This window comes from Oncorhynchus mykiss, chromosome 30 (assembly GCF_057628025.1).
Source record: "Oncorhynchus mykiss isolate SJ-2025 chromosome 30, ASM5762802v1, whole genome shotgun sequence".
NCBI classification, from domain to species: domain Eukaryota; kingdom Metazoa; phylum Chordata; class Actinopteri; order Salmoniformes; family Salmonidae; genus Oncorhynchus; species Oncorhynchus mykiss.
The window spans coordinates 18,205,133-18,225,426 of record NC_143051.1 but is presented as its reverse complement, the minus strand read 5'-3'; the positions used below and the strand labels follow the sequence as shown (position 1 = coordinate 18,225,426).

General features: G+C 39.7%; 2 protein-coding genes across 7 annotated transcripts in view; one reads left to right on the top strand and one right to left on the bottom strand.

Moving 5' to 3' along the window:
- Positions 1-392: 392 nt before the first annotated feature.
- abitram (actin binding transcription modulator) lies at positions 393-3,877 on the top strand. Its single transcript, XM_021559995.3, has 6 exons — positions 393-600; positions 895-946; positions 1,169-1,298; positions 2,741-2,817; positions 2,953-3,022; positions 3,175-3,877. Exons 1-6 carry the CDS (start codon positions 531-533, stop codon positions 3,343-3,345), a joined length of 570 nt encoding a protein of 189 aa, XP_021415670.1. The 5' UTR covers positions 393-530; the 3' UTR covers positions 3,346-3,877.
- Positions 3,878-4,978: 1,101 nt separating this feature from the next.
- The window catches only part of ctnnal1 (catenin (cadherin-associated protein), alpha-like 1), a 132,141-nt gene continuing 116,825 nt past the window's right edge, over positions 4,979-20,294 (bottom strand). For all 6 annotated transcript variants that reach the window (XM_090227682.1, XM_090227683.1, XM_036970839.2 and 3 more), the window contains 3 exons: positions 13,429-13,548; positions 6,540-6,623; positions 4,979-6,368 (listed from right to left, as the gene is read on the bottom strand). In XM_090227682.1, the coding sequence (XP_090083808.1) occupies positions 6,204-6,368; positions 6,540-6,623; positions 13,429-13,548 (369 nt within the window). In that variant the 3' untranslated portion in view covers positions 4,979-6,203. The remainder of the gene's footprint in view (positions 6,369-6,539; positions 6,624-13,428; positions 13,549-20,294) is intronic.

Genomic DNA, 20,294 nt, shown 5'->3' with positions numbered 1-20,294 from the left:
AGTAAAAAAAGATGACTTAGAAGAAGCCTACATAACCATAAAGTAAAATGCAACATACGTTTATGACAAGCTATGTACACTCTAACATTGACTTATTCTACAATAGATGTCGTTCAATTGGTAATATTAATTTTTGTCTTCTAATGCATTTTACGGGGAAAGTAATCTAAAAGTAACTGAAAGTAATCCGATTACGTTACCGAGTTTGGGTAATCCCAAAGTTACTTTACTGATTACAGTTTTGGACAGGTAACTAGTAATTGTAACGGATTACATTTAGAAAGCAACCTACCCAACCCTGGGTATATATAAATATTTGGTTGACATCAAGTAATTTCATAACTGATTAAAAGGTTCTCGGAACGTTTGAAATTTCAATTTGAAAGTCTTCCGGATTTTTGAAAGGGACGGACCCGAAGTGTGTAACAGTGTTTACACTCCGTCACGAAATCGAAGCATTTGTATATTTATCTGTCAAACATTTGTCTTTTATTTAGCTAGCTAGCTAATGCCCTTTAGTACTTGTTTCAATGGAAGACATGGAGCATAATAAGGCACCCTCTGTCATCGATCGGTATTACACTCGATGGTATAAAACAGGTAACTTATTAGCTAACTAGACATATTTTAGCTAACGTAACCAGTGTTCACCACTGACACTGGGTGTCGACATGAGACCAACACGTGTGTTTTGGCTTTGGGTATGGTAGCTAGCCTGACAGCTTTTGCGATGTATTTTCATAGAATTTGCAGTTGACTAATTTCTTTAAGAACTGGCTGGTCCCAAAAACCTCAAATCCGTATCCCTCCTTGTCCATGGTTGAGGACCACTGGCGATTTTTTTTTATGAATGAATAAAGTTGTAACGAACGATGTATTCTTCTTTGTGCTTAGATATCAAGGGCAAGGATTGTGAAGACCAGTGCGTTCTTCAGCATTCAAACAGGTAGCTGGCTAAGATAATGTGTTCATTTCCTACTTAAAATTGCCAATGTGCAGCTCATAAACAAAACTGCAGCTCATCAACGCGTTACTTTGGGACACAACACTCCCGATGTTGTCCCAAAGCTAATCAACAATTTGCTTTGCTACCTCCACAGACAACATTATTTATTTTCTGTAAATTTAAACATGGCGCTAATGTGTTCCTGTGGATCTCTTTTGACAGAATCTGTGTCATCACCCTGGCAGAGAGTCACCCTATCCTTCAGAACGGGAGGTCAATCAAGAGCATCAACTATCAGATCAGCGCTGGCTGCAGTCGCCTGCATAACAGAGTGTCTGGAAAGTCAAAGAGAGTATGTACCAATGTTTATAATTCCTGGTTTTGAAGATGCTGTGTTTTGGCCATGGAGAGGTTTTGAATCAATGGGTTGGCCATATTGGCACTCTTCAGAAAAGTAGTCCTCTATATTTAATTAAAATGTAGGCTATTTAATGTATTTATTTATTTTTATAGTGGGGAGGGTAACATTAGTACCAAAAAAAAAAACTTTAAGGAAAGTGTTTTAATATACACTTTCATTTAGCATTTAAAAAAAAATGTTTAGCTCACCTATAATTTAAAAGTATGCAATAGAATAAACATGGCCCCAAAAAGTGCTGAGCGATTAGTGCTTCTTGAGGTCTGTTCGGTTTTGATTATTTAGGTTGAATGCTGTAACAATACAGAATAAAACAATTAACCAACAATTAACTGCTTATCACTTATTAACCATAAATATCTTAAAAATTAACCAACAATTAACTGCTTATCACTTATTAACCATAAATATTTTAAAGTAAATTAATGTAAATAAATTAAGTTGTGTATATTACATTTTTTATTTTATAACTTTATTTAATTCCAAGTCATCATCTCATCTCTATAGAGCTGCTGCCTGACAAAATCAAAATTTTTGTAGTTCTTCAAAGGTAATAAGGCATACTTTTATGACTGCTGAATACCAACTATCATTCACTTAGATCATGTATTTTCAGGTAGAGGTGCCTTGCGAAGCAACAGCTGCTCTCTATATCCCCTCGCAATTGCCATTCTGCTCTCCAGGCTGCAGCACACTAACCTAATGTAGCAGGCCGGACAAGTAGATGCACAATGGATTATGGGTATTGTAGTTAATTACCAAGTTATGTGCGTTAATATTGGCCTGTTGGAAACAACAACTCCCTCGGACATCTCACAGTTCAGGCTGGATCTGATTTATCTCTTGAGAAACTGAAATGTGAGCATCGAGCTCACATAAAAAAATAGAATTCAAATGAATGAACCTACTTTTCAATTAATCGATCAGCACTACTAAAAACAAATGTAGACATTAGTAAATGTCTTCTATAGTTAAATATTTTTTACAATGGTGTGGGAGTGCCAAGTTGGAGGTGTGGTGGCGTCAAAACAAATCATTGGTATGTACTGCTAAAACTGAAGTGATGTTTTGTTGTTGTTGTTAATATAGTCTGGTATATTATTACATTTTAGTCATTTAGCAGACACTCTGCAACTTACAGAAGAAATTAGGGTGAATTGCCTTGAGCAAGGGTACAGACTTTTCACCTAGTCTGCATCAGGATTTGAACTAGCGACCTTTCGGTTACTGGCCCAAAGCTACCTGCCGTAAGGATACTCTGCCATATTAGGACTATTATTATATTTTACACTACTATTACATATACTGTGGTATTGACATCCTTTGATTTTCTGACTTGTGATGGTCAAACTAACACGTGTCTTCTTCATTTCCAGGGAGGACAGTTCCTCACAGAGTTTGCTCCTTTGTGTAGAATAACATGTACAGATGGTGTGGAGTACACCATTTACAGGTCATTACAACCTTTGCTGCTCTTGTATTATGATTTTCACCTCTGCAGATAATCTACCCTTTATGGTTAGTGCCAGTCACTACTCTAAGATCTTTTTAAATTAGCCTGAATTATAATCCTGGTTAATCTTTTCAGCTGCATAAGGGGTCGGCTATTGGAGGTCAATGAGGATATTCTTGAAAGACCAGAACTTTTACTGGGAAAGGTGAGAAACATTTCCATAAGCTTCATACCAGTTAAAATACATTTTTGGTCAATCTAATGTTCTCCATTTACATATACCCCATTGAGATGGTAAATCACATTACCATTAACATGGCTAACTGTCCTACCTGTCTTTCATGTGTATTTGACCAGCCTTCCACTGAGGGATACATTGCGGTCATCCTCCCTAAAATAGAGGAGAGCAAGACGGTCACTAATGGTCTCCTTAGCAGAGAGGAGTACGAGAGCGTTGTCTCTAAACGGACCAAAAGCACCCAGCCAGAGCCACAGCCGGAGCCACAGCCAGAGCCAGAGCCATGCTGAGGAATGAGGTCACAGGGACTCCTCACACTCTCCTCAGCCCAGCTGGAGTGACCTTTCCTGGGGCAGCTCTGTTGGAGGGGGTCCCTCGTCTCAGGCCCAGCCAGACCTAGGTACTTACATCACAGCATAGTGCCTGTCCAGATATGGACTTATGCCCGTGGTGGATGACAGTGCAGATATCTGGGGTGCTGGAGGTAATGCACTGTGCCTTTAAGTTCTCTAGCCTCTACCTTACCTGTAGGCAGTCCAGGGCAAATACTGTTTTGTTTGCTTTGATGTAACATGAAGAAATTCAGAGCCAGTTAAGTTTTATGAGATACCTTTTTTAAAATGTTTTGCTCTTTATTATGATCGTTGATGGAACTTGACATTTATTTTCAAAGGAGGAAGTCTAAGATAATTCCATTATGTCAGTTATTAAGTGACTATGTACCAAATAAGCCCGCGTTTTTGTTCTGTTAGAAAAATATGTATTTTTTGTTTACTGTACATACCTTAATAAATGACACAATCAAACCTGTTTTAAGAAAAATAATGTTTATTTAGATTTGTGTTCTGTTTATCAGTCATTCAACTGTCAAAAGGATAGATGGTCTAAAAGTACATCTGTTTCTGCACATCTGTGGTTTCTTTACTCAACAGAAGATGACATTAGCTACAGCCATACACAATCAACTCTAAAGCTTTATATGGTTATGCAGTCTTCACACTAACCATTCAGGTTTAGTAGTACCAGAATCGTCACCTCAGTGGCTATAGCTACAGGTAACTGCCAAAATAAAGGAAACGCCAACATAGTGTCTTAATGGGCCACCACGAGCCGCCAAAACAGCTTCAGTTCACCTTGGCATAGTGTCTGGAACTCTATTGGAGGGATGCGACACCATTCCTCCACTAGAAATTCCATAATTTTGTGTTTTGTTAATGGTAGTGTCGCTCCAAAATCTCCCATAAGTGTTCAATTGGGTGGAGATCTGGTGAATTTAAAATATATATATATATTTTTTTTAAACCTTTTATTTAACTAGGCAAGTCAGTTAAGAACAAATTCTTATTTTCAATGACGGCCTAGGAACAGTGGGTTAACTGCCTGTTCAGGGGCAGAACAACAGATTTGTACCTTGTCAGCTTTAAAGGGTGTGAGACACACACACCCCTTAAACCCCCTGTGCTCCTTTGAGACCCCTCTTATAAAGTCACAGATCTCTTCTAGCCATGGTAGCCAAAATACTGGGCAACTGGGTGTTTTTATAAATATCCCTAAGCATGATGGGAAGTTAATTACTTTATCAACTCAGGAACCACACATGTGTGGAGGCACCTGCTTTCAATAGAGTTTGTATCTGACTTTTACTCAAGTGTTTCCTTTATTTTGGCAGTTACCTGTATATATCTGTGCTTCAAGTACCATAATAATACACAATAGCCCACAAGGCAGTCTTAGCCTGCATCCCAAATGACACCATTTTCTAGTGTTTTCCAAACTAGGGGTCACGAGAGAAACTGGAAAAAAAGAAAATAAATTGCGCTTGGTTCATAGAACAGGGGTCACATCAGTAACAGTAACTTCCGGTAGCCACTAGATGCAGTTATAATAATGTTTCTGTTTTCTTCCTACAGATGTGGCTCAGTCTTTTGAATGGTTTAAGCTATAAAATATTATGACCCCATCACTGAAAGATGAGACTCTCAGGAACACCTACAATGCCCACAAGCCACACAGGACTAATTAGAACAGGCACTACATCAGGGAGGAAAATAACATGTTCTTCTCTACACAGAAGATGCACTTCAGTCACTTCAAACCATTCTTTAGATTGAAATACTGTCAAAGGTAGTGTCAGACTGATTTGTAATACTGTCGTTGCCCCAATTAAAAAAGTAAACAGACATTGATTACATACATCAAAATTCTGACCAAAATGGGGTCGCGGGCCAAAATATTTTGCGAAACTAGGTGCACTACTTTTGACCAGAGACCTATGAGCGCTGGTCAAAAGTAGTGCACTGAATAGGGTGCCATTTGGGACATAACCTTAATTACAAGTACACTTCATAAGGAACAGCTACTAAACCACAGTTGATTTGACTCATGCGCTAGGCCAGCAATCTTTTACATGTCTTCTGAAAAATGCATAAAACAGTATACCACAAACACTGAATGTGATTCAATACTCTAAAGACAGTAGAAAGTCAATTGGATAAAATTGTCTCCGCCTCTGCTGAAATGGAGCAATAATAAGAGCCTTATTTTTCAGTCTATTAGCAAGCCAAGTGTCATAATACCCTGATTAAACCATCCATTTACTCTCTTATTTGGCATCAAAGTGAGAGCATTGATTTCACTCAATAATTACTAAACCATGATGGGATTTGGTTGGCGTACAACAGTGAGAGAAACAGCAGAAAGCTGGTCTGCTACCAGATCTGTTTGGGCTGTCCTGCCAACTCCTCATGACAATGGCCATAGGAGTTGATAAGACAGCCAAAACTGATCTGGGACCAGGCAATCAGAAAGCTGGTTTAACAGCCCAAATCACAGGGATTGATAAAAGGAGATTAAAAGACCTGTCAGGTGATGGCATCATGCACTGGCGATGGATTTCATTACAGCATATTTTTTTAAAAATATTTGTTCTTACATCTGCTGTATTTGGCTGAGATGTGCTACAGGTAACAGTTACACCACAAAGCAAATGGGCTGATTACACTGACAGAGGCGCGTGTGAGTGGTGGGTAAACTGCCATTATGTCTGCGTGAGTGACGTTTCATGTATGTCGCCCCCTGGTGGTCGACAATGGTACGCTCCAACTCTGATAGGTGATACAGGTTAGGGATCAAAGGTCGCTGGACTGGACTACTTGCTCTCCAGGAAGGTGAGGTTGGCCATATGCTGCTCAAGGGATTTGACCCCGAAGCCGTTGCTGTTCTTGCCGTTGAGCACGTCGTCTTTGACGGCCGTGGACGACTGCCTGTCCCTCCAGCTTTGTGGAGAACCCAGACTGCTTCTCTCTGACTTATACTGGACACACAGACACAGGATAAGGTAGAGTAATAAAACATTGGAAAATGACCACCATTGATATATTCATCTGTACTTTAAAAAAAGTGTACTCAAACCCCAGTAAACATTGCTAAGAGGGTGCACTTGAACCACTTGGTAGATGAGCTGATGTCAACTGTGACCTCTCACCTTTCTGACAATCTTGTTACAGACTGGCAGGAGGTAGATCACCACAGTAATGATGGCTCTAGTGTTCTGAATGGAGGAATCCACCTAGAGACAGACAGAGAAAGATTTCAAAAACATGTCAAGGATGGTGGTCTGATAGAATGTAATAATTATGATTACAACATAAAGATATAGATAATGGTAAAACAAATAATGGTATGTATACATGGAAAAGCTGATGTATACATGGGACACTAGTAAGAATCTAAGAATTGCCATCTAAGTTGTCTCACTACAGAGTGTTTCTAAACCTCTCACTACAGAGTGTTTCTAAACCTCTCACTACAGTGTTTCTAAACCTCTCACTACAGTGTTTCTAAACCTCTCACTACAGAGTGTTTCTAAACCTCTCACTACAGTGTTTCTAAACCTCTCACTACAGTGTTTCTAAACCTCTCACTACAGAGTGTTTCTAAACGTCTCACTACAGTGTTTCTAAACCTCTCACTACAGAGTGTTTCTAAACCTCTCACTACAGAGTGTTTCTAAACCTCTCACTACAGAGTGTTTCTAAACCTCTCACTACAGAGTGTTTCTAAACCTCTCACTACAGAGTGTTTCTAAACCTCTCACTACAGAGTGTTTCTAAACCTCTCACTACAGAGTGTTTCTAAACCTCTCACTACAGAGTGTTTCTAAACCTCTCACTACAGAGTGTTTCTAAACCTCTCACTACAGAGTGTTTCTAAACCTCTCACTACAGAGTGTTTCTAAACCTCTCACTACAGAGTGTTTCTAAACCTCTCACTACAGAGTGTTTCTAAACCTCTCACTACAGAGTGTTTCTAAACCTCTCACTACAGAGTGTTTCTAAACCTCTCACTACAGTGTTTCTAAACCTCTCACTACAGTGTTTCTAAACCTCTCACTACAGAGTGTTTCTAAACCTCTCACTACAGAGTGTTTCTAAAACTCTCACTACAGAGTGTTTCTAAACCTCTCACTACAGAGTGTTTCTAAACCTCTCACTACAGAGTGTTTCTAAACCTCTCACTACAGAGTGTTTCTAAACCTCTCACTACAGAGTGTTTCTAAACCTCTCACTACAGAGTGTTTCTAAACCTCTCACTACAGAGTGTTTCTAAACCTCTCACTACAGAGTGTTTCTAAACCTCTCACTACAGAGTGTTTCTAAACCTCTCACTACAGAGTGTTTCTAAACCTCTCACTACAGAGTGTTTCTAAACCTTTCACTACAGTGTTTCTAAACCTCTCACTACAGTGTTTCTAAACCTTTCACTACAGTGTTTCTAAACCTCTCACTACAGAGTGTTTCTAAACCTCTCACTACAGTGTTTCTAAACCTCTCACTACAGAGTGTTTCTAAACGTCTCACTACAGAGTGTTTCTAAACCTCTCACTACAGAGTGTTTCTAAACCTCTCACTACAGAGTGTTTCTAAACGTCTCACTAGAGTGTTTCTAAACCTCTCACTACAGAGTGTTTCTAAACCTCTCACTACAGAGTGTTTCTAAACCTCTCACTACAGAGTGTTTCTAAACCTCTCACTACAGAGTGTTTCTAAACCTCTCACTACAGAGTGTTTCTAAACGTCTCACTACAGAGTGTTTCTAAACCTCTCACTACAGAGTGTTTCTAAACCTCTCACTACAGAGTGTTTCTAAACGTCTCACTACAGTGTTTCTAAACCTCTCACTACAGAGTGTTTCTAAACCTCTCACTACAGAGTGTTTCTAAACCTCTCACTACAGAGTGTTTCTAAACCTCTCACTACAGAGTGTTTCTAAACCTCTCACTACAGAGTGTTTCTAAACCTCTCACTACAGAGTGTTTCTAAACCTCTCACTACAGAGTGTTTCTAAACCTCTCACTACAGTGTTTCTAAACCTCTCACTACAGAGTGTTTCTAAACCTCTCACTACAGAGTGTTTCTAAACCTCTCACTACAGAGTGTTTCTAAACCTCTCACTACAGTGTTTCTAAACCTCTCACTACAGAGTGTTTCTAAACCTCTCACTACAGAGTGTTTCTAAACCTCTCACTACAGTGTTTCTAAACCTCTCACTACAGAGTGTTTCTAAACCTCTCACTACAGAGTGTTTCTAAACCTCTCACTACAGAGTGTTTCTAAACCTCTCACTACAGAGTGTTTCTAAACGTCTCACTACAGTGTTTCTAAACCTCTCACTACAGAGTGTTTCTAAACCTCTCACTACAGAGTGTTTCTAAACCTCTCACTACAGAGTGTTTCTAAACCTCTCACTACAGAGTGTTTCTAAACCTCTCACTACAGAGTGTTTCTAAACCTCTCACTACAGAGTGTTTCTAAACCTCTCACTACAGAGTGTTTCTAAACGTCTCACTACAGAGTGTTTCTAAACCTCTCACTACAGAGTGTTTCTAAACCTCTCACTACAGAGTGCTTCTAAACCTCTCACTACAGAGTGTTTCTAAACGTCTCACTACACAGTGTTTCTAAACCTCTCACTACAGAGTGTTTCTAAACCTCTCACTACAGAGTGTTTCTAAACCTCTCACTACAGAGTGTTTCTAAACCTCTCACTACAGTGTTTCTAAACCTCTCACTACAGAGTGTTTCTAAACCTCTCACTACAGAGTGTTTCTAAACCTCTCACTACAGAGTGTTTCTAAACCTCTCACTACAGAGTGTTTCTAAACCTCTCACTACAGAGTGTTTCTAAACCTCTCACTACAGAGTGTTTCTAAACCTCTCACTACAGAGTGTTTCTAAACCTCTCACTACAGAGTGTTTCTAAACCTCTCACTACAGAGTGTTTCTAAACCTCTCACTACAGAGTGTTTCTAAACCTCTCACTACAGAGTGTTTCTAAACCAACACTAGACACACCAAACACACACAACCTCCATCTCCTGCTCCATTTAAAAATACTTTTCAGCAATGACCTTTGCCTGATTAAAACACCCTTAATTCCCTTGTGACAGACAGAGTGGACCGATCTGTCTGGCTAATGACAACTTGAGGGGAAAGCCAATGCCAATCTAACAGATCCACATTAATCAGAGAAGCCCAATGGTTGTGTCCCAAATGGCACCCTATTCCCAACATAATGCACTACTTTTGACCAGAATCCTATGGGCCCTGTTCAAAGCAGTGCACACTATATAGGGAATAGGATGCCATTTGGGATGTACACCATGTTATTCTCTATTCTCTCATCCTGATTGTAACCTTTCCCATTAGTACAAGGTGACCATTGTCAGTTCATCACTGTCCAGAAGATTTTAAGAGGTTCATTAAGCTCAGTGTCATTATAGGGTTTAATTATACAATAATGTTTTTATGATTGACCTCTGTCTGTAAAGCAGTAACAAATGTTTGCCCAATGCTGCCAATGCTGTATTAAGAATGGGTTGACTGTCTCTTATCATTGCAGTTCATCAATACTCCTTTGCCAGGTTTCTTTTCAGTGCATTCTCTCACGCTCCCTATAACCATGGCCATGTCTGAATACCCATACTTGCGTTCTAAATAGTAGGCATTTTAGTTATGCGAAAAAGTTAGTTTTATAGTATGTGCATTTTAGAACATTTTGTACACTTTAAATGCCAGGATGTCGTACTGTATTTTGAGACACGTGTGTATGACAACAGCTGATAATCAGCTGAAGGGACGCGCTGTACCAAAACGAACGAATGGCGGGAATCAACACAATTTTGTATTTTTTTTATTTCTCCTGTATTTAACCAGGTAGGCTAGTTGAGAACAAATTCTCATTTACAACTGCGACCTGGCCAAGATAAAGCAAAGCAGTTTGACACAAACAACAACACAGAGTTACACATGGAATAAACAAACATACAATCAATAATACAGTAGAAAAATATATATACAGCATGTATAAATGAGGATAAAAGAGGTAAGGAAATAGGCCATGGTGGCGAAGTAATTACAATATAGCAATTAAATACTGGAATGGTAGGATGTGCAGAAGATGAATCTGCAAGTTGAGATACTGGTGTGAAAAGGAGCAAGATAAATGAATAAATAAATAAATAAAGTATGGGGATGAGGTAGATTGGATGGGCTATTTACAGATGAGCTATGTACAGGTGCAGTGATCTGTGAGCTGCTCTGACAGCTGGTGCTTAAAGCTAGTGAGGGAGGTAAGAGTCTCCAGCTTTAGTAATTTTTGCAGTTCGTTCCAGTCATTGGCAGCAGAGAACTGGAAGGAGAGGCGGCCAAAGGAAGAATTGGCTTTGGAGGTGACCAGTGAAGTATACCTGCTGGAGCGCTTGCTACGGGTGGGTGCTGCTATGGTGACCAGTGAGCTGAGATAAGGTGGGGCTTTACCTAGCAGAGACTTGTAGATGACCTGGAGCCAGTGGATTTGGCAATGAGTATGAAGCGAGAGCCAGCCAACGAGAGCGTACAGGTCACAGTGGTGGATAGTAAATGGGTTTTGGTGACAAAACGGATGGCACTGTGATAGACTGCATCCAATTTGTTGAGTAGAGTGTTGGAGGCTATTTTGTAAATTACATCGCCAAAGTCGAGGATCGGTAGGATGGTCAGTTTTACGAGGGTATGTTTGGCAGCATGAGTGAAGTATGCTTTGTTGCGAAATAGGAAGCCAATTCTAGATTTAATTTTGGATTGGAGATGTTTAATGTGAGTCTGGAAGGAGAGTTTACAGTCTAACCAGACACCTAGGTATTTGTAGTTGCCCACATATTCTAAGTCAGAACCGTCCAGAGTAGTGATGCTGGACGGGTGGGCACTTGTGGGCAGAGATCAGTTGAAGAGCATACATTTAGTTTTACTTGCATTTAAGAGCAGTTGGATGCCACGGAAGGAGAGTTGTATGGCATTGAAGCTCGTCTGGAGGTTTGTTAACACAGTGTCTAAAGAAAGGCCAGAGGTATACAGAATGGTGTCGTCTGCGTAGAGGTGGATCAAAGAATCACCAGCAGCAAGAGCGACATCATTGATGTATACAGAGAAGAGAGTCGGCCCGAGAATTGAACCCTGTGGCACCCCCATAGAGACTGCCAGAGGTCCAGACAACAGGCCCTCCGAATTGACACACTGAACTCTATCAGAGAAGTAGTTGATGAACCAGGCGAGGCAGTCATTTGAGAAACCAAGGCTGCTGAGTCTGCCAATAAGAATGTTGTAATTGACAAAGTCGAAAGCCTTAGCCAGGTCGATGAATACGGCTGCACAGTAATGTCTCTCATCGATGGCGGTTATGATATCGTTTAGGACCTTGAACGTGGCTGAGGTGCACCTATGACCAGCTCTGAAACCAGATTGCATAGCGGAGAAGGTACGGTGGGATTCAAAATGGTCGGTAATCTGTTTGTTAACTTGGCTTTCGAAGACCTTAGAAAGGCAGGGTAGAATAGATATAGGTCTGTAGCAGTTTGGGTCTAGAGTGTCTCCCTCTTTGAAGAGGAGGATGACCGCGGCAGCTTTTCAATCTATGGGAATCTCAGACGATACGAAAGAGAGGTTGAACAGGCTAGTAATAGGGGTTGCAACAATTTCGGCAGATCATTTTAGAAAAAGAGAGGGTCTAGATTGTCTAGCCCGGCTGATTTGTACGGGTCTAGATTTTGCAGCTCTTTCAGAACATCAGCTATCTGGATTTGGGTGAAGGGGAAGTGGGGGAGGTTTGGGCGAGTCGCTGTGGGGGGTGGAGGGCTGTTGATCGGGGTAGGGGTAGCCAGGTGGAAAGCATGGCCAGCCGTAGAAAAACACTTATTGCAATTCTCAATTACTGTGGATTTATCTGTGCTGACAGTGTTTCCTAGCCTTAGTGCAGTGGGCAGCTGGGAGGAGGTGCTCTTATTCTTCATGGACTTTACAGTGTCCCAGAACTTTTTTGAGTTTGTGCCACAGGATGCAAATTTCTGCTTGAAAAAGCTAGCCTTAGCTTTCCTAACTGCCTGTGTATATTTGTTCCAAACTTCCCTGAAAAGATGCATTTCACGGGGGATGTTCGATGCTAATGCAGAACGCCACAGGATGTTTTTGTGCTGGTCAAGGGCAGACAGGTCTCTAGTGAACCAAGGGCTATATCTGTTCCTGGTTCTACATTTTTTTGAATGGGGCATGCTTATTTAAGATGGCGAGGAAGGCACTTTTAAAGAATAACCAGGCATCCTCCACTGACGGGATGAGGTCAATATCCTTCCAGGATACCCGTGCCAGGTCGACTAGAAAAGCCTGCTCGCTGAAGTGTTTTAGGGAGCATTTGACAGTGATGAGGGGTGGTCGTTTGACCGCAGACCCATTACGGATGCAGGCAATGAGGCAGTGATCTCTGAGATCTTGGTTGAAAACAGCAGAGGGGGAGGGCAAGTTGGTTAGGATGATATCTATGAGGGTGCCCATGTTTACGGATTTGGTGGTTGTACCTGGTGGGTTCATTGATAATTTGTGTGAGATTGAGGGCATCAAGCTTAGATTGCGCATTAGATGACACATTCTCTGTAGGATGGGCCTTGTATGCTGATATTTGTTGCTTACCACATTTGTTTTTTACTAAACAGTACGTTCTAAACCGTATGTAGTACAATTAGTATACACAGTATGCAGTTTAAGTGAGTAGTAGGCAAGCTAGATTTTGGACAATGGTTTATTTCAAAATGGTAGAACCCTATTATAGTCATGTGCTCTCCTGGCAATATTTGTATTGTATTCTGTATGACAAATCTAATGAATAAACTAATTCTTGGCAGACTATTGTAACATAGAACTTAAATAAAAGTGGATTTCATTACAAAAACAAATCCAGTCATTGACAACAACACCATAGTTCAACATATTATGTACAGCTAGTATATCAATAATAGTAATCAATCAATCAATCAAATGTATTTATAAAGCCTGTATTTATAGTACCTTCTGGAAGGTGGCAGTCTTGCCCTGTACCGGCGTCCTCACCCCCATCTGCAGCTGCTGGCATAAGCCCATAAGCTTCTCCATCTCCGACAGCACTACCACCTTCTCTTCATCCATCAGCTGTTGAAGAGGGATCAGGAGAGAAATATTTAGTATATCAAAACACAAGTCAAAATTTGATGACAAAATAAAGACATTAAGTTATATGAAAATAAAAGTACAAATGTGATCACCAAAAATGAAATGTAGTTTTAGAAAAAAGTGAAAATGTGATCATAAAGACACATCTAGTTATATAAAAATACAGGTAAAAATGTGATCACAAAAATAAAAAAGCACAGCAAAGGTATAGGAGGTTAGGATGGAGTAGATGCATTCAAATCTAACAGTGCCTAAAGTCTCTTATTTGGGCCAAAAAAAGTGAATGATATTATTGTACATTAGAATAGATCTCTGTAGTACCATTCACATCCTCTGGTAATAATACTGATAAAAGTGTTTCAATTGAAAACATTAAGGCTAATTAGCATAAATAACTTGTGCAGCTGCACAAGCCTGCTTCATTCCAGAGTGGTGGGGAATCGATTAGCCAATGTTTGTTTGAAGTAATTAATCAAAGGCTGCTGAGCTGAAGTGCTGGATGTGTTGATTATGTATTAGTAGTTTGTGTGTGTGTGTGCATATGCACATTTGCCTGCACACGTGTGTGCGTGTGTGTATTAGTGTTTGGGTGCCCTCTCCAGAGAATAGGGTTAGCCAATGCTGATAACCACATTGCCACTTTCCCCAGAGACGGATGGCAGTCATTAATGTCTGTCAGAGGGGGGCATTTAATTAAACTCCAGGACCTGGGCACTTTGGAGAGAGGGAGGCATGCTAACTTGTTTCTTTGATTTGAGTACAGAGGAAACTGAAACTGGTTAACAGGATTAATTTCCTGCCCTGTGTATGTGATTTACAGTCGTGCAGTAGGCTACCTGGGTGGAGAATCAAATCAAATGTTATTTGTCACGTGCTGAATACAACTGGTGTAGACTTGACCGTGAAATGCTTGTTTACGAGCCCTTCCCAACGATGCAGAGTAACATAAGAGGAAATAGTAACACAAGCAATAAAATTACTTGCAAGAATGGAGGTACACTGAACAAAAATATAAACGCAACATGTGTTGATCCCGTGTTTCATGAGCTGAAATAAAAGATCCCAAAAATGCACACAAAGCTTATTTCTCTCAAATTGTGTAAAAATGTGTTTACATCCCTGTTAGTGAGCATTTATCCTTTGCCAAGATAATCCATCCAACTGACAGGTGTGGCATATTATAAGATGATTAAACCTCATGATCATTACACAGATTCACCTTGTGCTGGGGATAATAAAAGGCCACTCTAAAATGTGCAGCTTTGTCACACAATGCCACAGATTGCTGCAGTCAGATGCAATTGGCACGCTGACTGCAGGAATATCCACCAGAGCTGTTTCCATATAATTTAATGTTAATTTCTCTACCATAAGCCAACTCAAATGTCGTTTTAGAGAATTTGGCAGGACATGCAACCGGCCTCACAACCGCAGACCACGTGTAACCACGCCAGCCCAGGACCTCTGGCTTCTTCACCTACGGGATTGTCTGAGAACAGCCACCTGAACTGATTAAACTGTGGGTTTGCACAACCAAATCATTTCTGCACAAACTGTCAGAAACTGTCTCAGGGAAGCTCATCTGCATGCTCGTTATCCTCACCGGGGTCTTGACCTGACTACAGTTCGGCTTACCGTCGACGGCCAACGGGCCGCTGGAGAAGTGTGCTCTTCATGGATGAATCCCGGTTTCAACTGTACCGGGCAGATGGCAGATCTGGCGTTGTGTGGGCAAGTGGTTTGCTGATGTCAATGTTGTGAACAGTGTGCCCCATGATGGCATGATAATGTGCAGCTTCATGTCACAAGGATCTGTACACAATTCCTGGAAACTGAAAATATCCCAGTTCTTCCATGGCCTACATACTCAGACATGTCACACATTCAGCTTGTTTGTGATGCTCTGGATCGATGTGCACGACAGCATGTTCCAGTTTCTGCAAATATCCATCAACTTCGCACAGCCATTGAAGAGGAGGGGACAACATTCCACAGGCCACAATCAACAGCCTGATTAAATCTACAGTGCCTTGCGAAAGTATTCGGCCCCCTTGAACTTTGCGACCTTTTGCCACATTTCAGGCTTCAAACATAAAGATATAAAACTGTATTTTTTTGTGAAGAATCAACAACAAGTGGGACACAATCATGAAGTGGAACGACATTTATTGGATATTTCAAACTTTAACAAATCAAAAACTGAAAAATTGGGCGTGCAAAATTATTCAGCCCCTTTACTTTCAGTGCAGCAAACTCTCTCCAGAAGTTCAGTGAGGATCTCTGAATGATCCAATGTTGACCTAAATGACTAATGATGATAAATACAATCCACCTGTGTGTAATCAAGTCTCCGTATCAATGCACCTGCACTGTGATAGTCTCAGAGGTCCGTTAAAAGCGCAGAGAGCATCATGAAGAACAAGGAACACACCAGGCAGGTCCGAGATACTGTTGTGAAGAAGTTTAAAGCAGGATTTGGATACAAAAAGATTTCCCAAGCTTTAAACATCCCAAGGAGCACTGTGCAAGCGATAATATTGAAATGGAAGGAGTATCAGACCACTGCAAATCTACCAAGACCTGGCCGTCCCTCTAAACTTTCAGCTCATACAAGGAGAAGACTGATCAGAGATGCAGCCAAGAGGCCCATGATCACTCTGGATGAACTGCAGAGATCTACAGCTGAGGTGGGAGACTCTGTCCATAGGACAACAATCAGTCATATATTGCACAAATCTGGCCTTTATGGAAGAGTGGCAAGAAGAAAGCCATTTCTTAAAGATATCCATAAAAAGTGTTGTTTAAAGTTTGCCACAAGCCACCTGGGAGACACCAAACATGTGGAAGAAGGTGCTCTGGTCAGATCAAACCAAAATTGAACTTTTTGGCAACAATGCAAAACGTTATGTTTGGCGTAAAAGCAACACAGCTGAACACACCATCCCCACTGTCAAACATGGTGGTGGCAGCATCATGGTTTGGGCCTGCTTTTCTTCAGCAGGGACAGGGAAGATGGTTAAAATTGATGGGAAGATGGATGGAGCCAAATACAGGACCATTCTGGAAGAAAACCTGATGGAGTCTGCAAAAGACCTGAGACTGGGACGGAGATTTGTCTTCCAACAAGACAATGATCCAAAACATAAAGCAAAATCTACAATGGAATGGTTAAAAAATAAACATATCCAGGTGTTAGAATGGCCAAGTCAAAGTCCAGACCTAAATCCTATCGAGAATCTGTGGAAAGAACTGAAAACTGCTGTTCACAAATGCTCTCCATCCAACCTCACTGAGCTCGAGCTGTTTTGCAAGGAGGAATGGGAAAAGATTTCAGTCTCTCGATGTGCAAAACTGATAGAGACATACCCCAAGCGACTTACAGCTGTAATCGCAGCAAAAGATGGCGCTACAAAGTATTAACTTAAGGGGGCTGAATAATTTTGCACGTCCAATTTTTCAGTTTTTGATTTGTTAAAAAAGTTTGAAATATCCAATCAATGTCGTTCCACTTCATGATTGTGTCCCACTTGTTGTTGATTCTTCACAAAAAAATACAGTTTTATATCTTTATGTTTGAAGCCTGAAATGTGGCAAAAGGTCGCAAAGTTCAAGGGGGCCGAATACTTTCGCAAGGCACTGTATGTGAAATAGATGAGTCACACTGCATGGGGAAAATGGTGGTCACAACAGATACAGACTGCTTTTCTGATCCACGCCCCTACCTTTTTTGTAAAGTATCTGTGACCAACATATGCATATCTGTATTCCCAGTCATGTGAAATCCATAGATTTCAATTGACTGATTTTCTTATATGAACTATAACTCAGTAAAATCTCTGAAATTGTTGCATGTTGCGTTTATATTTTGGTTCAATATATACAGGGAGTACCAGTACCAGATCAATGTGCAGAGGTACGAGGTACTTGAGGTAGATATGTACATAAAGGCAGGGTAAAGTGACTAGACATCAGGATAGATAATAATAAGGTATTTAAGGTAGATATGTACATAAAGGCAGAGTAAAGGGACTAGACATCAGGATAGATAATAATAAGGTATTTAAGGTAGATATGTACATAAAGGCAGGGTAAAGGGACAGGATCAGGATAGATAATAATAAGGTATTTGAGGTAGATATGTACATAAAGGCAGGGTAAAGTGACTAGACATCAGGATAGATAATAATAAGGTATTTAAGGTAGATATGTACATAAAGGCAGGGTAAAGTGACTAGACATCAGGATAGATAATAATAAGGTATTTGAGGTAGATATGTACATAAAGGCAGGGTAAAGGGACTAGACATCAGGATAGATAATAATAAGGTATTTGAGGTAGATATGTACATAAAGGCAGGGTAAAGTGACTAGACATCAGGATAGATAATAATAAGGTATTTAAGGTAGATATGTACATAAAGGCAGAGTAAAGGGACAGGATCAGGATAGATAATAATAAGGTATTTAAGGTAGATATGTACATAAAGGCAGAGTAAAGGGACTAGACATCAGGATAGATAATAATAAGGTATTTAAGGTAGATATGTACATAAAGGCAGGGTAAAGTGACAGGATCAGGATAGATAATAATAAGGTATTTAAGGTAGATATGTACATGAAGGCAGGGTAAAGGCACAGGATCAGGATAGATAATAATAAGGTATTTGAGGTAGATATGTACATAAAGGCAGGGTAAAGTGACTAGACATCAGGATAGATAATAATAAGGTATTTGAGGTAGATATGTACATAAAGGCAGGGTAAAGTGACTAGACGTCAGGATAGATAATAATAAGGTATTTAAGGTAGATATGTACATAAAGGCAGGGTAAAGTGACTACTCATCAGGATAGATAATAATAAGGTATTTGAGGTAGATATGTACATAAAGGCAGGGTAAAGTGACTAGACATCAGGATAGATAATAATAAGGTATTTAAGGTACATATGTACATAAAGGCAGAGTAAAGGGACAGGATCAGGATAGATAATAATAAGGTATTTAAGGTAGATATGTACATAAAGGCAGGGTAAAGGGACAGGATCAGGATAGATAATAATAAGGTATTTAAGGTAGATATGTACATAAAGGCAGGGTAAAGTGACTGCATCAGGATAGATAATAATAAGGTATTTGAGGTAGATATGTACATAAAGGCAGGGTAAAGTGACTGCATCAGGATAGATAATAATAAGGTATTTGAGGTAGATATGTACATAAAGGCAGAGTAAAGGGACTAGACATCAGGATAGATAATAATAAGGTATTTAAGGTAGATATGTACATAAAGGCAGGGTAAAGGGACTAGACATCAGGATAGATAAGGTATTTGAGGTAGATATGTACATAAAGGCAGGGTAAAGGGACTAGACATCAGGATAGATAATAATAAGGTATTTGAGGTAGATATGTACATAAAGGCAGGGTAAAGTGACTAGGCATCAGGATAGATAATAATAAGGTATTTAAGGTAGATATGTACATAAAGGCAGGGTAAAGTGACTAGGCATCAGGATAGATAATAATAAGGTATTTAAGGTAGATATGTACATAAAGACAGAGTAAAGGGACTAGACATCAGGATAGATAAGGTATTTGAGGTAGATATGTACATAAAGGCAGGGTAAAGGGACAGGATCAGGATAGATAATAATAAGGTATTTGAGGTAGATATGTACATAAAGGCAGGGTAAAGTGACTAGACATCAGGATAGATAATAATAAGGTATTTAAGGTAGATATGTACATAAAGGCAGGGTAAAGGGACTAGACATCAGGATAGATAAGGTATTTGAGGTAGATATGTACATAAAGGCAGGGTAAAGGGACTAGACATCAGGATAGATAATAATAAGGTATTTGAGGTAGATATGTACATAAAGGCAGGGTAAAGTGACTAGGCATCAGGATAGATAATAATAAGGTATTTAAGGTAGATATGTACATAAAGGCAGGGTAAAGGGACAGGATCAGGATAGATAATAATAAGGTATTTAAGGTAGATATGTACATAAAGACAGAGTAAAGGGACTAGACATCAGGATAGATAATAATAAGGTATTTGAGGTAGATATGTACATAAAGGCAGGGTAAAGTGACTAGTCATCAGAGTAGATAATAATAAGGTATTTAAGGTAGATATGTACATAAAGGCAGAGTAAAGGGACAGGATCAGGATAGATAATAATAAGGTATTTAAGGTAGATATGTACATAAAGGCAGAGTAAAGGGACAGGATCAGGATAGATAATAATAAGGTATTTAAGGTAGATATGTACATAAAGGCAGGGTAAAGGGACAGGATCAGGATAGATAATAATAAGGTATTTAAGGTAGATATGTACATAAAGGCAGAGTAAAGGGACAGGATCAGGATAGATAATAATAAGGTATTTAAGGTAGATATGTACATAAAGGCAGGGTAAAGTGACTAGACATCAGGATAGATAATAATAAGGTATTTAAGGTAGATATGTACATAAAGGCAGAGTAAAGGGACAGGATCAGGATAGATAATAATAAGGTATTTAAGGTAGATATGTACATAAAGGCAGAGTAAAGGGACAGGATCAGGATAGATAATAATAAGGTATTTAAGGTAGATATGTACATAAAGGCAGAGTAAAGGGACAGGATCAGGATAGATAATAATAAGGTATTTAAGGTAGATATGTACATAAAGGCAGAGTAAAGGGACTAGACATCAGGATAGATAATAATAAGG